The following is a 15,168-nucleotide window of genomic DNA, read 5'->3' as shown; positions in this document are numbered from 1 at the left end:
GACCCCCCCCCCAAAAAGGCTAGGGTCGGCAGGTTTTTTTCTAGGGTCAGTCGGGAAACAGGAAACACAACATACATTTTTTCCCTAGGCCTTACAGTCCAATTTTGCTTCAGAATTCAGAGAACTAATGTCGTAAAAGAAATAGTACAGGTTTTGCAGAATTTCCCAGCATCAACAGTAAATGATGAAATGGATTTCTGTAGAGCTTGTATTTCAAAGACCCGGCATGATTATAGATTTGCCATGCAGTGTGTAGGGAGAGGCATGGAATCAGGTATTCCCTTTGAGTCTTAACTTTCCCATTTACGCTGCATATAGGGCAGGGCCTGACATCATCCGTCATTTTGCAGTAGGCAGACTAACTGTCTCCAACTCTCCGTTCTGAGGATTTCTAACCAACATCAGGCAATACTAACATCATTCTACATGTCACATCCTCGCAAACAGAAATTGTTAGGGCTGGAAGGGGGCCCGCATGCCCTTTTCCGTAGAGCGTAATTGGCCGTTTTAATTCTACATAGAGCGTAGACGGACCGCTCTAATTCAACATAGAGCGTAATTGGCACATTTTGCGTAGAGCGTATTCGCCATTTTGATTCTACGTAATGCATTGTAGCCACTTGGAATTCATTGTAAAGCGTAATCAAGAGGTTTCCGAATTCAGCGTAGAGCATTGTAGGAACCCCCCATGTAGGCCCTCCTGGAAGTATTCTTTTTCGCATATATCTGCTTCATTTTTGTTCAAATAAAAATATGTACCAGAGAGTACCATTCATGAATTGAATCAACCATTAAAAAAAACATATTTTGCCACCAACAGTTGACGAAAGTCCTTGTTTCATATTAGACCAAGACCAAAGAGAAAGCGAAAATTCAAATGTTGACTAGTGAGGTATGTTTTGTGGCTTTGTGGCACCTGACGGTAATATTTGCATTTATCACAAAATGCCTGACTGCTCCTTTTTTTTGCCTCTCCCACCTACTTGCTCAATGGCTTAATTCTTTTGAAAAGAACCAGGAAGCTGAATTGGTATGGCCTGATGAATATACACGAGAAGGCTGATTTCAGTGAAGCCCAGTCTTTTGTTCAAGCCAAAACTCATTCCTCCTGAGCCCTGGTACTGAGGAAAAATCAATACACTATGATATGGCATGCCTTTAAAATACTTGATGAATTTTCATTGCTGTGTTAGTAATTGGCAGAGATGATTTTGTCAGAAAAGATTTAGAAGAGGCCACAGTACTAGTTTTACCCTGACTGGAACCATGGTCTTGGCCTTGGGGAAAAATTTCTCAGTAGAGATTCGAAATCCAACACATGTTGACATTCCAATTCTGTAAGAATGATTTTGAAATTCCAAGAACCAACATACATATTTGTACCTGAGACTTACATGTAAGAAGAATTTCCCTACTGAGCATGCCCAGACCCTCCCCTGTGTGACTTCCCAGGTCTGCACATGCTCAGTACAGATTTGAATCTAACATACATTTAATTTATATTCGCATTGATTCCAATTCGAAATTCAGCATAATATTTTGAAATTCCAAGAAACAAAAAACGTATTTGTAGGAGCCTTAGAAAGAATTTCCCTACTGAGCATGCCCAGACCCTCCCCTGTGTAGCAGTTTGAATCTACATGCTCAGTAGCAGTTTGAATCTAACATAATGATTACATTTTTATGTTGACATTCCAATTCAGCAGAATGTTTCATTTTTCAAAAATTCCAAGAACCAACAATCCATTTGTCATGGCCTTGGGAAGAATTTTCGTACTGAGCATGCCCAGACCCTCCCCTGTGTGACTGCCCAGGTCTGCACATGCTCAGTAGCAGTTTGAATCCAACATGGCGGGTTGTGCTTGATGGGGAGCGCGATCACCAGAATGGTTTGCAGTCGGCTCGGGATCGGAAACTACCGTGGGTACTCCAAGTTTGCCGACAGCGCCTCCGCTGGTAAATAACGCAGGGGGGAGGGCCGGGGTTTGACTGGTAAATGCTCGGTTACTCTCGAGCGGGCGGTGGGAAATATTCATGTCTTGGTGTGAGACATTCCCTCACTGATATGGTCTGGAGAGGGTTAAGAAACGAGCGTGTGAGATTATCCAACACTTCTGTCAGCGGTAAACAAAATGTCGGCTTTGCTGTTTTCTTGTGTCAAGCTCTAGAGATAGTGTTAAAAAAAATTGGGGGCAAAATTTCTGATCTTTGCAGTCAATACGTGACCTTAGAGCTGTAAAGAATTTGTGTCATCTTAATCTATTTGGATGGATGTTAATATTACGTAGAGCAGTGTTGAAAATGCCAGGACTGGTATTAATTCCTGTCAGGAAGAAGATAATTTTGTTAAAAAACAGGGACATGTTTCTGATCATTGCAATTAATTTCATTTACTCTGGACATGGGAGTTTGTATGAAAAATTTGTGTCGTATTAATCAATTAGGATGGATTTGTAAATTACTGAGGATTGGTAACAAAATGCTAGCCTTGCCATTTCTTTATGTTAAGCTCAAAATAATGTTTTAAAACTGGGCAAATTTCTTATCTTTGCAGGCAATTCATAACCCAAGATTTATAAAAAAATCTATTGGAATGGATGTGAAAATTACTGATTAATTAAGCTAGCATTTCTATTGCTTCATGTCAATCTCAAAAGTGTTTTAAAAATCTTGGGCAAATTTATGATGTTTGCCGTAAATTCATGACCCAATATGTATGAATAATTTTTGTCATCTTAATCTATTGGGTTGGGTGTGAAAATTACTAAGGATGGTTAAGAAAATGCCAGATATTGCTTCATATTCAGCTCAAATATTGTTAAAAAAAACTGGAACATATTTCTGATCCTTGCATGATCCTCACGTGAGAGTTATGAAGCATTCATGTCATCTTAATGTGTTTGGATGGATGGTCAAACATACAATGTTAACTGCCCCCACCCTGGATATTATGTAGGGGTATGTCTTCCTGCTTGGCTGGTAGCTAACAGCTGTTGGCATGAGTCAGATGATTGTGATATGATATTTGATGACAATCTAACCTTTACTCCCATATGAGGACATTTTAAGACATCTTTTAGGTCTATACATTGATATTCATTATTATATATTTATTTGTAAACTCATGCCTAAAGGCTCGTACCTAGTAACACACTGAACAAAACAGGTAAAAAATTGTTCTAAAATCTATTTAAAATTTTGATGTTTCTGGCTACATTTAGTAATTACTGTCAGAGATATTTGATTTCTTTTTTTAAGACAGTGGCTTAAATGAATAGTTCCACGTTTTTAATTTGGGTTTTGTGATATCTGCAAAGATATAGATAACAATGTACAATTTCTTGACTGTATGTTTGCTTCAGTTAATTAGTTTTATACAGAATCCTATAATTATAAGACAAGGCATGTTTTTCACATTCAACTGGATTGTGAGAATTCTGCAAAAATCTGAATGCTGTGTTTTTGAGAAAATTATGTGTGTTTTTGTGTTGTTGACGATGTCAGTTTTAAGAAGATGTCTTGGTGTTTGTGCTTTCCCTTGTATGTTTAGTAACCAGTTCTCAAGTCTCTGTTATGTTTGTAAAAAGGGTCTTAGTAAACCTGATCATCGAACACTAAAAACACGTCATTTTGATGTGGTTGTATAGTGTACAATCCATTATAAAATGGTGCTCATTTTCAATCATGTTTCGACAAAATGGACAGAACCGTTGGTCATTTGGTATTTTCTTGTATCGACCCATTTCTATGTTTAATTTATGACAACTAATTCTTAATTTTGTGATCGCTTTTCGGATATGTAGATTGTGTATACTTGTATATTATACTGTATAGGTGTCTCACATCAGCCTGACCGGTCGCAAATATTGATGAATGACATCAAAGCTGTATTCAGGACTTGCTTGCAGATTCTAGCCACGTGCAGGAGAAATCCCTGCAAGGGCATCAGATGGTTCTGTCTCCATCTCTGACATGGACATCGTTAAACACTGCGGCAGGAACCCAATAGATCTTATTTTATAGTCTCGACATAAAATTATAAAAAAGAAGCAAGAAAGAGGCAAAATTAAGTCCACATACATGATTGTGTACATATTGGAGTACATATTTATAAGTACGTACAATGTACTAGTGCTAGTACTACTATCCTGATTTGTCTTTTTTTTTTTTTACCCTAGTGTACACGTACGAATGAATGAATGAATGAACGAACGAATGAAACTGTGTCATCATTCTCCCTATAAAGAATGCAAAACCCATCCTAATGGTTTTCAAAAATTTGTTTTTTCTAATGTTTCTAATAAGCACAAATTTCTTCCTTCGGGCTTAGGCAATGATCTCTATTAATTTTGTATTTGAGAAATTAGGCAAACTGCTGGAGCTTTTATCCCCATTCATTCATTCTTTCTTTCATTCATTCCTCCTTATTGTTCCTAACTGACATGTTTCTCCTTCTGTTGTTTCTCTTCTGCAGTGTTTCCAAACGTTCCAGAGAGACCAGGACTTCCCTGTGTAGGAGAGGACAGTAAGTCAACCTGTGTTGCTTTCTTTTTTCACGTTTATTGCTTATTCGTAACATTGTACACATGATACGAAATAAAATAGAAACATTGTAGACTCTCACACTGATCCAAAACATGAGTGATTCTTACCATTTTCAAGGCTACATGTACCCACCCAGCACGTCGGCAGAACGTACTGCACCTGCGCGAAACCCGTAATGTATTGTACATAGCATTTCAGCAGAATGTCTCATATAAGGTTGTATTCGCTTATATAAGGTTAGCATTTCGACAGTAGTTTCCAAATGTTATGTAAGAAAGAATATCCTCTGCAACAGGCAATATTCTGATGCAACGTTGACCAAAAATCCAACGAAAAAAATGCAAAAATACGGGGTTCTGCGCAGGCGCAGTACGTTCTGCTACATGTACCCACTCTTATACTTATTCACCTTAGCACATACATGTACATTAAGTACATATTAACATTACAACATTATTGTTTCTGCTACATTGATTTTTCAATTGTAGCTGCAGGGAGACTCAGTCTAACAATCATAATGCTGAACTGGAGCACCTAAATGTATTCCCAAAAGTACATTTTGATTCTTGATACGGCATTACCTAAAGAAACTCAAAGCAGTTTCTGGGCATTAAAACTGGATTTTCAAAGTCAATTTTCTGGTCATATTTTCGATATAACAGAAGGTAGTTGAATCCATTCTATTCCATGGCAAATATTACTGATATATGTGAGGCAAAAATGAAATGTTGTTGATGGCAAATGGTTGCTTGTTCCATCCCATAGTCCGGTTCTAATTATATGCATTTATGGGTACCAACAAAAGATGGGACTCGTAGCCTCATGTAGCTTGTTTTTAATTTTAGCCCGTTTTTCAAACGCCTGTATAGCCTGGGTGCCAATCCCACAGCACACTGGACACAAAGTATGCTCACTGAGATATTTTGTGGCCAGTGTGCTATGGGGCTGGCACCCAGGCTATGGCAGTAGGAATAGCAGTAAATGTCAATATCATACCAATTCCTACATCCAGAATATTTTTTGTTTTACCATCCCGAAATTGTATCAGAAAAGAAGTGCCTTTAAACCATCTTTACAGCTCATTTAAAACATGGTTATGAGCACTCCATAGTCGGACGATTCTTATATTGGCTGACTTGTTACTATCATGACCTCTGTCATTAAGGTACACGGCACTACCATCATCTTTATGGTCTATTTTAAATTCAGATGTGGCCGTAAAATTAGTGATGCAGTTCACACCTATCCATTTCCTCGTTTCTCCAATATTTTGAATCGGTGTGGCTGAAATGAGGGACTGATGAGATGCGCTGTGTATTGATAGCTGCGTACCCCTTTTAGATAGGGATTTTCTTATATATACACACAACCAGGGATTTTTCCTACCATGTTTAAGTTTCAATATAATCAGACACCTTCCTCAGAGCTTCCTTAAATCCTTAAGTGTCCTGATTCTACCAACACTGATGAAATTCTTTTCGGAAGTTTGCACTCAATCATTTTCACATTTTGTACCTTTGTCGTGTTTGTGTGTATGGACGATTTCCCGCCCCGCATGAGGTAAATTTGTACTCCTCCTACTAGCCTGTACTGTTTCTGCCACCTGCATACTAGTATATGATATGATTATGAATGCTCCTTCATTTCACAACTCTAACTAGTCGGCAAACCCGACAATTGCATGTTAATAACTGGCAAGAAATGGGACAATAACTGGATAGTTTACTGGTTAGAAACGGGAAAGTAACTGGTGAGAAATGCGATGGTAATGATAACTATAACGATGATGGTACTGTTAGTGTAGCGTGAACTGCAAGCTCTGGCCTGTGAAAAGTAATGATGACTCCCCTTATGTGCTGTAATTTGGAAAAATCAATGCTGCAGAAACAATGTATAACATGTACAGGCTGGCTTACAGTCCATATGAAAAAGGAGGGCTGGGGGAAAAGCCACATCCCCATACTACAGGGCGCCAAATTCTTTTGGGCAGGACCTGAACTAAAAATTCTGGTGCACAGAAAAATTTTGTCTCTTACTATATATTCGGCAGGGTTTTTTCTAAACAAGGGACTAAGGCTAGGGAGCTGCTCCCTCATGTAACCAGCCAGCTCCCTCACACCAATTTTCATATTGAACCCTAAGTGGCTACTTTTATTAAAAAATCCCCCCTTGGTCGCTTTGTTCCTTGTCATACTTGCAATCTGCTCCCTCATGCTAAATTTTTCTAGAAAAACCCCTGTTAGGCCACACTGACTTAATTTTATGGATGACATCCACACACGCATTGATTTTTGCCTGTTCTCAAAAAAAGATCATGTCCTTCGAGGCTCTGGGTAGGTGGCGACAATACAGAGCCGGCGGTAAGGACGATAGTACCCAGACTCATGCATATCAAGCTCCATGACTCAGTACTTACGTGCAGTGTTGATACATAAATTCCAAAAAGCTGGCATGTGCCGGCTTGTAGTATACGTCGCTATGTACTACTGCAAATTCACAATACCAACTTTGTATTCCTGTGGTTTAGTAACATTTTTAGTTTGGGCCAGAATTTTTTTACAAACCTTATAACCTTGACAAGTATTTACTGGAATGACACTCTGTCTGTTAGGTTATTCTCTTACTGTTTCTCCAGTGGGAAATTTTAGTCTGATTTTGAATTTATCATGCCAGACCGCACAGAAATCAGTCTCCAATTATAACCAATAATTAGTTTAACACACAAAGGAATGCAGACTCATAATGTGATATGTCAAGTGCATACAAAGTATATTTTATGAAGATGTCAACATTACTAAATAGTATATCAGTACACAAAAGTAAGTGCTTATCACTGCATTTAGATTTTGATCAGACCCCAGTTTTTTTCAGAAAAGTGACCAAAGGAATGTGACTGAAATAGTGTTTTTTAAAAGTCTTCATAATGTCATCTACTGATTGAAATAGATGAACTTGTATTCAAATTAAGTATTCTTGTTAAGAAATCTATCAAACAGATGTTTATGCCATCTTTTTTCAAAGAAATTCTTGTCCCTGATGTAAATATAAGTCAGTTAGAATGATGTATTGGTAAGTTAAAGGTTATCGTGTTACTATCAGGCTGACGAATATTTTTTCCCGTTGACAGAATCGATCTACCGGCGCGGGGCCAGAAGATGGCGGAAGCTTTACCGTGTCAACGGGCACGTGTTCCAGGCCAAACGCTTTAGCAGGGTGAGTCAAAAGCAAAAGTAGAGCTTTTCTTCCTAGTTGTTAAAGTTTTCAATGTAACAATGCAACTTTGTTTCATTAAAAGTTCAAAATCTCATATCGTAACATTTCTGGCCTTCATTGGGTGCCTTGGCCCGTTTTTTTTTTTTCGCCCTGTCGCTTCATAGTTTTTCTGAAAAAATCAGAGAAACAACAAATTAAATTGGTATGGCCTTAATATATATCTTCCCCTGTTGTATTTCAGAGAGCGTTCTGTGCCTACTGTGCAGACAGAATATGGGGCCTGGGGAGACAGGGGTACAAGTGCATCTCCTGCAAACTCCTGGTGCATAAGAAGTGCCACAAACTGGTCAAACTAGCCTGCGGAGGGCCCATGGTAAGTCAAGTCTCTCGCAGACCAATAGTTTCCGTATACTGTTATCATATCCAACTCCTACATGTATGTAAGGCCCTTGGTAAGTCAGCCATCGTATCCCTTAATGATGTTAATCACAGCAATTCTCAAAGATGCGTAAAGAAATACATGTAGTCTTGCCCAAAAGGCATCAAAATACTAAAAGGAAGAAGTTTCCCAAATTTTCGTGTTAGCTTCCAGGTTTTGCACATGGTAAAGTTAGTCACGCATCGCACATTTTCCATGATACTGTTGAGTGTTATCATGATGATTGTCCAACTCCTATATCCGCCTGCATGGTCTTCATTCCAAATGCAAGACCATGTTGTACTACATGCGTCAAACCATCCTGTATAATTCTAACATCATGTTCAATCTGTAACCCTCATTAATCAAACTACATGTACTTTCATCCAGAAGTCATTGCATGATGCAGAGGTTTAAGTTGGATGATTTTGAATGACACCATTTGATAGAGAGTTTGTCTAAAAGTCTATGTATGACCAGTCCTCTGGTACACATATTCTTCACCAACTCTCTACCAAATGTTGTTCAAATTCCACCTCAGCATCCTACCATACCATAATTTATATGTGTGCTCAGTAACAGAGGTTGTTATGGGGGTTTTAACCTGACTTTCCACACACCACAGTCAATATGTTTTGTTTGTGTTGACTAAAAGGACATGTGCCCTGAATCCCCCTCTCAGGTCTCTAACCGCACCCCTGACTCACTAGCGATGGTCAATACCCTGTCCCACGTAAGTCCCAACCCCCCACTTGTCTTCAGTGTAGCAGGGCTCTCGTAGGTGCTGTGGCATGATCTAGCTCCTAGCATGCAGCAAAAATACCCCTGCTACAACTGTAGCAAACAGTGTAGCAGAGCTAGGCACTGTGGCATGATCTACATTGTAGTTCCTAGCATGCAACAAAAATACTCCTGCTACAACTGTAGCAAAGCAGAGCTAGGCACTGTGGCATGATGTAGCGTCTGGCAATATGTAGCAAAAGGAGTGTTGCTATAACTGTAGCTAGCAGTGTAGCGGAGTTTATGTGCTGTGGCATGATCTAGCCACTAGCACGTAGCAAAAGTACCCCTGCTACAACTGTAGCAAACAGTTTTGCAAAGCTAGGAGCTGTGGCATGATGTAACAGCTAGCAACATTTAGCAGAGGTTGCCTTACTACAGTTGTTACAGCTGGGCTACATGTATTCACTGTGGCTTGATGCACCAGCCAGCTACATGTTGCAAATGTAGCTAAAAGCTGGCACATACATTTATCACAGTCATACTTCATTGAACATAAAAAGCAAGGTACTGTGCATGTTATAGCAGCGAGCATGTATCAGAGATGGACAAGCTACATTTATATAACTGTTACAAGTAGCTTCATGGAGCTGAGTCAGGCACCGTGTCAACAGAAATGGGCACATGGCTATGCATGGAGCAGCTCATATGCATGATGCATGGGGCAGATTGCATGCATGTTACTATGAGCAACAACTGACATATACCTAATCTACCACTGTCTTTATGTATAGCCAGGATAGGCACTGTAGCAAAAGTAGCAAATTGGCAATTGTACTAAGTGTAGCCAGGCTTGCTACCAGGCATCAGATCAGGCATATTTTATATGAAAGTGTCATGATACTTCTCCATAGCCCAGTCCCAAGGTGGAGAAAGAACCCAAGTCCTCAAGCTCTCAAGCCCAGAATTCTAGCCTGGTGGTACATGTGTTTGATGGAGATTACGAGTTTGTGTTATATGGTAGTGAGGTAAGATTCAGCCTATAGTGGTCTTGCCGGGGTACCTGGAAAGTGCAGGTGTGGGGAAAAGCTTTAACCTTCAGTCTGCTGAGGTAGCTGTTTGATATCAAAATTGTATTGGTCATGGGGTTAGGCAGCAGGGAGAAGGTCAATGCATATTTGCATAGGTGAAAGCAGCAGAGGATTTACTATGAGAAGGCAAAACATCTTCAAATGGGGAATCGCAAAAGGTTGAAACAAGGTCCACAAAACTGGCCACTTTTTAGATTTGTACACTGCAAAACATTTGGTATTAATAACTATTGTACTTCAGCTGTATAGACACTGTTGATTTCTGTACACATACAGCTTTTAAAAGATGGTGCTAAATTGCAGGGTCAGTTTTTATGGCTTGAACCATTTTCCAACGTATCTGCTTTGCGAAAGTCTGAATTTTCCATGGCTCATTGTTACAGACTGTATGGCTATCACAACACACTTCTTCATAACAAAGTTGTGGTTGTTTAAAGTTAAAAACTTTTGATCCAACACCAAAAATTCTCCCACCTAGAGCTTTCGACCAGTTACTGTGGTCTTCCTCAGTAGACTGACCCAGTGAAGCTTGTCACGTGGCTTCTTTGAAGTGTGATGTCAACACTGGGTCAAAGGTATCTGGTAGACGATGTCGGCCCCCGTCGCGGTTCAATGAAGGGTGATGGGCCCTAATGTATATGGCTTCCTTCACCCCTCTCAAGAAATAGTAAAAAGCTCTAGGTGATAGAATTTTTGGTGTTGGATCAAAAGTTTTAACTTTAAACATGTAACTACCAACACAGATGAACTTTCATGAAAGTTTTGGTTGTTTTACATCAGCGTGATTTTTGTTTCCCCTTGCAGCAGGAGGCATCAGGACATAACCACTCCACCTCACTGCCATCCATCGACAAGGAAAACGATGAAAACATCCCTCCTAAGAAAAGTGAGTACAATAGGAAAAAAGGAAAAAGGAAAGGTCTCCCGTGCCCTTATGCAGAGCGTAGGGTGGTGCCCATGTCCATTTCTGTAGCCCTTGGGTGACACACAGTTGTGCAATGCACTACAGCAGGGGGCTGGTCCGCTGGTAGTGCTGTGTGTTTGACCTTCCCACACCCTTTCTCATATGTGCTGAGTGCCAAGCAGAGAAAGAAGTGTGTACCATTTTTAAAGTCTTTGGTATGACCCGGCCGGGTTTGAACTCACGACCTCCCGGTTACAAAGCGAGCACTCTACCAATTGATCTATTGGACCAGAACATTTTACAATCATAGGAATAAATGGAAATGGACAAATTAACAAACTACCAGTTTAAATTTGGAATGTACATTAAACTTTGACATACTATGTAGTACCATATTTCGGTTCCAGGTTGTGTTTTTATGTTGCAACATGCAAATTCCCAATTTACAAACTTGATGGTACAAAAAAATGTGTACACTTGTTGTGAACATGCAAAAACTGTCATTTTCCTGTGTGGAATTTGGCCTTGTTTCATGCACATCAAGAACATTGTGTTCAGAATGCAAGCCCTCATTAATGTACAATCAGAACAAGTCATACAGTCCAACATCAAAGCAAGTCAATTTACACACAGGAAAATTTGACATAAGCTTGCACGTGTAAGCACTTTTCATGCTATCGGGTTCTTGTCTGTTTGTAAATTGGGACAGATGAAGTAATGTGCCAACTCCTGTCTTTTTAAGAAATTGTTGTTGTTTGTATTTTTGTTGACAAGTTGTGTTGTCTCCACAGCTAAGAGCACAAGTCCTGCCTCCAGAAGAAGACACAGGGACCTCTCAAATTTCAACGACTATTCCGAGGCCGTCGGGAGAGAGGTGACAAAAACTTCCAAATTTTTTATATGATACAAAATTAACAAAATGTCTCGTAGCCATTACACACTCGGGAATGAAAGAGGAAGGTATTTTATAACAAAATTTTCTTTCCATAACTTTCTTTTTTGGGCTAGTAGATCATACTTTATTGAGGACCTGATTTACATGCAGGCAAAATCCTAACAGTATGAAAACTGTGTATGAACACGAGTATACAAAAACTGCATACATACTGTACATGTAGATTTTTCTAGGTGTACAAATCGGCCTGCTTTGACGTATGTCAAGATCGTACATTACCTCAATGGCTCATGTACGATCTTACACGTTCTTGATGTACAAAGCAGGCCAATTTACATGCAGGAAAATTGCAACCTACCCAATTTTCATACGTTTGTACGCAGATTTCGTACTGTGGGATTTTTGCCCACTTGTTAATCTGGTCAAGGTTTGTAAAATCACCACCTAACTGGCTGACATTTCAGTATCTAACCTCAGCTTCCTTCTTCAGGGCCTAACCCTTAACAACACAGACATCGTTGATTGACTTTGCATTAAATTTCATTCACAATTTAGGTGAAGATTTCTAGCCTCTCAAAGTCCAAAACACGTATCAATATCTCCCCCAAAACATACAAACAATAAATAATTATTATTATTAAGATTTAGATTTCTTTGAATCGATAGGGCATGCGCATTGTATGTTACAGCTGCTATAAGGTAATACATGTAGGAATTCTGCAATACAAGTTTACTACATGTACATTTTTGTACACTCTTAGTTGGTTCTGGGTATCAAAAGCCAGCTGTGTTAAAAGATGAGTGAATGGCTCCACCATTTTGCATGAGTTCTGCTGTTATGCAGCTAGTCTATTAGTACCAGCTGCCAGCAGTAGTTGCAATGTTACAGTCATATTAGAATGATGTACTGTAAAGGCTTGTAGTACATGCGCTTCGGTGACTCTATTTTCTCTGTCTTCTCTGTGCACCCTCCCTCCCCCCTGGCCTGTCCCTCCCCCCTGCCTGTCTGTAACCCCCTCTCCTCTGAGTGTCTTTTCCGTTTGCACGGCAATCGTTAATTTCTGTTTCCTAATGGTTTGAAAAAAACATACCGTAACGACTTGTTTCATGTATGTGTTTTTCATGTGTTGTGGTGACATGCGAAACATTTCTGATCACGAAACGTTGTTTCCAGTCGTCCAAGTGTTCCCTAGTCTGCCCCCTGCCCTTCTCCTACTCCACTCTGTCCCTAGGTAGTGCCGCCTATCAGAGAATTGACCAGGTCAGTCGGTGACCTATGACCTTTAAACTTTGTGCTTGGCAAGCCATGGGTCAGGTCAGTTGGTGACCTGTGACCTTTTTTTGAGTTTTGAGCTTGCAGACTCTACTTCTGATTTCTTTTCTCCAGGAAAATGTGCCAAATTTGCCAAGAGCAAGTCGGCTAAAGACTGCTCCACGTACTTGAACTTGAAGCATGGTTTCCTGGCATAGAAAAATTTTGTGAACAGTCTCCATTTTTCCATTGCATGTTCATGGTTGTATATCAAAGAGATATACAAGGCTTAGCTATAGAAGGTAGAGAGTGTTGTAGTGTTGTTGGCATGTGATTGTGATGTGGTTGTGTGTCACGCTGCATGCCGTGGTGGAACGTTGCAGGACTGTTGTTGTGTCCGTGATGAGTCTTGTACCAGTTGTACTGACCCCAGCCTGATCTGCAGACTCTTGGAACAGAAACCCTTAAAGCTTCTGAGATTCAAGCCCAGGCATCCATCCTACCCTACTTACTTTGCTCCTCTCAATTGCTTTCCAACAGAACAGTCTGGCTCCTTTCCTCATTCAAACATACTTTTCAAGACATCCAATGCAATTTCAGGGCGGCAAGACTGGATTTTCAAAGTCAATTTTCTGGTCATTCTTTTAAAATGTAGTTTGCTAAGTTTCATTGACCCTAATAGTATAATAGAATACTGAAACATGTATCTGTGTGGCAAAAGTTTGATGTAACTGATGGAAAACAGTTACTTGTTTGGTATTGTAGGCTTGTACAAGCTATCTATTTTGTGTGTTCCCAGGACAGTGTTTCAAGTTTAAAATGATTGAAAATACACTGAAGAAATGGCAGTAAAAATTGTCAAAAATTAGACAGATTCTCCTATCCTGAATATTTCTTGTTTTGCCTCCTTGAAATTACATTGGATGACTTCAAGTCAATAATGATTTTGGGTGTCACAAATTTCTCGGAAGCAGTGTACCAGCAATCAAACCTCTGAATGACTGTTGGAACATCCCATTACAAAGGATTGTGTGTCTCGGAACCAGCCAGAACTCTTGCTTTACCGATATTCTAGGCAGCTGCCAGTTGATCCTCAATTAGGCCATGTTGATTTGATTATATGGATGACATCCGCGCGCGCATGAATTTTCGGCCGTTTCCAAAAAAAAAGAAGTTTTCAACCATACTGTAAATCGTACAAAACGGTTGCAAAATGAGCAAAAATATGCCGTAAGTTACAAAAAATAAAAAAATAAAAACTATACCAATGTCGTAGAATGCCAAAATCAAACGAAAAAAGACGAAATTGTAAAGAAATGAACTTAAAGACTAGATTATTCGCCAAACCATATTCTGTGCCATTTGTTAAACCTTCAAAACCATGTAGATTTCATAATGAAAACAACTTTTTTTTTTGCAAAACTTTTTTTTTATTCGCACGCGCGCATCAGTTTTGGGGTTCCCGGAGGATGTCATCCATATAATCAAATCAACATGGCCTTAACAGGTGCCAGACTGTTATCAACATTACCTGTACTTAGAGCTGTGTACCGGTACGCAGTACCGATACTGTACCGGAAAAATTGATTAGGTACAGGTCCAAAATACCTACTCCCTCTGTACCGGTACTGTACCTAAACAATTTTACACCAATTTTATGCCTATTTGTGACCTCAAATGTGTATAAAGGTGGTTAACAATGGGTCCCTGTGTAAGGACAGCGTGTTCATGAAAACAAAACACTTAGTTTTGCCTATATTTTATCTGAGCATTCGCCATAAACAAAGAATAAACCTTAACTATCAAGTTTATTTATGTTTTTTTTGTTATTGAAGGAGTTCAGAAGACCATATAAATTGGTCGAATTGTTCAGGTACAGGTTCAGGTCCGGACCTGTACCTAAACCTGTGTACCTGTACCTGTACCTGTACCTAAAATTTGTTTAGGTACACAGCTCTACCTGTACTATATAAAAACTGGATTGAAAAACGTTGATGCTTTTCAAAAAGTCGACCGCACAAATCTCGGTGTCTGTTTCCAAAGTCTGACTGATCAGGCGTCGCTCTCTCCTAAAGCACACAAACACCCACACGTTGTAGTAAACTCTCCTGTGGTCCCTCTCTCTCTCTC

The 15,168-nt window shown here is 39.6% G+C and overlaps 1 protein-coding gene across 8 annotated transcripts in view; it reads left to right on the top strand.

Annotated features, from left to right (window-relative positions):
• LOC109472632 (protein kinase C iota type-like) overlaps positions 1–15,168 on the top strand; it is a 78,289-nt gene that overhangs the window by 22,744 nt on the left and 40,377 nt on the right. For 5 of the 8 annotated variants that reach the window (XM_019772464.1, XM_019772460.1, XM_019772459.1 and 2 more), the window contains 6 exons: positions 4,475–4,525; positions 7,673–7,758; positions 8,000–8,131; positions 8,859–8,909; positions 10,792–10,873; positions 11,683–11,765. In XM_019772464.1, the coding sequence (XP_019628023.1) occupies positions 4,475–4,525; positions 7,673–7,758; positions 8,000–8,131; positions 8,859–8,909; positions 10,792–10,873; positions 11,683–11,765 (485 nt within the window). Of the gene's footprint in view, positions 1–1,832; positions 1,957–4,474; positions 4,526–7,672; positions 7,759–7,999; positions 8,132–8,858; positions 8,910–10,791; positions 10,874–11,682; positions 11,766–15,168 lie in introns of those variants that run through there. The other 3 variants (XM_019772462.1, XM_019772463.1, XM_019772461.1) reach the window with 3 other exon arrangements.

The sequence above is a fragment of the Branchiostoma belcheri genome, unplaced genomic scaffold (genome assembly GCF_001625305.1).
Source record: "Branchiostoma belcheri isolate BF01 breed outbred unplaced genomic scaffold, Haploidv18h27 scaffold28, whole genome shotgun sequence".
NCBI classification, from domain to species: Eukaryota; Metazoa; Chordata; class Leptocardii; order Amphioxiformes; family Branchiostomatidae; genus Branchiostoma; species Branchiostoma belcheri.
The sequence above is the reverse complement of the archived record's forward strand: the minus strand, read 5'-3'. Positions and strand labels throughout refer to the sequence as shown.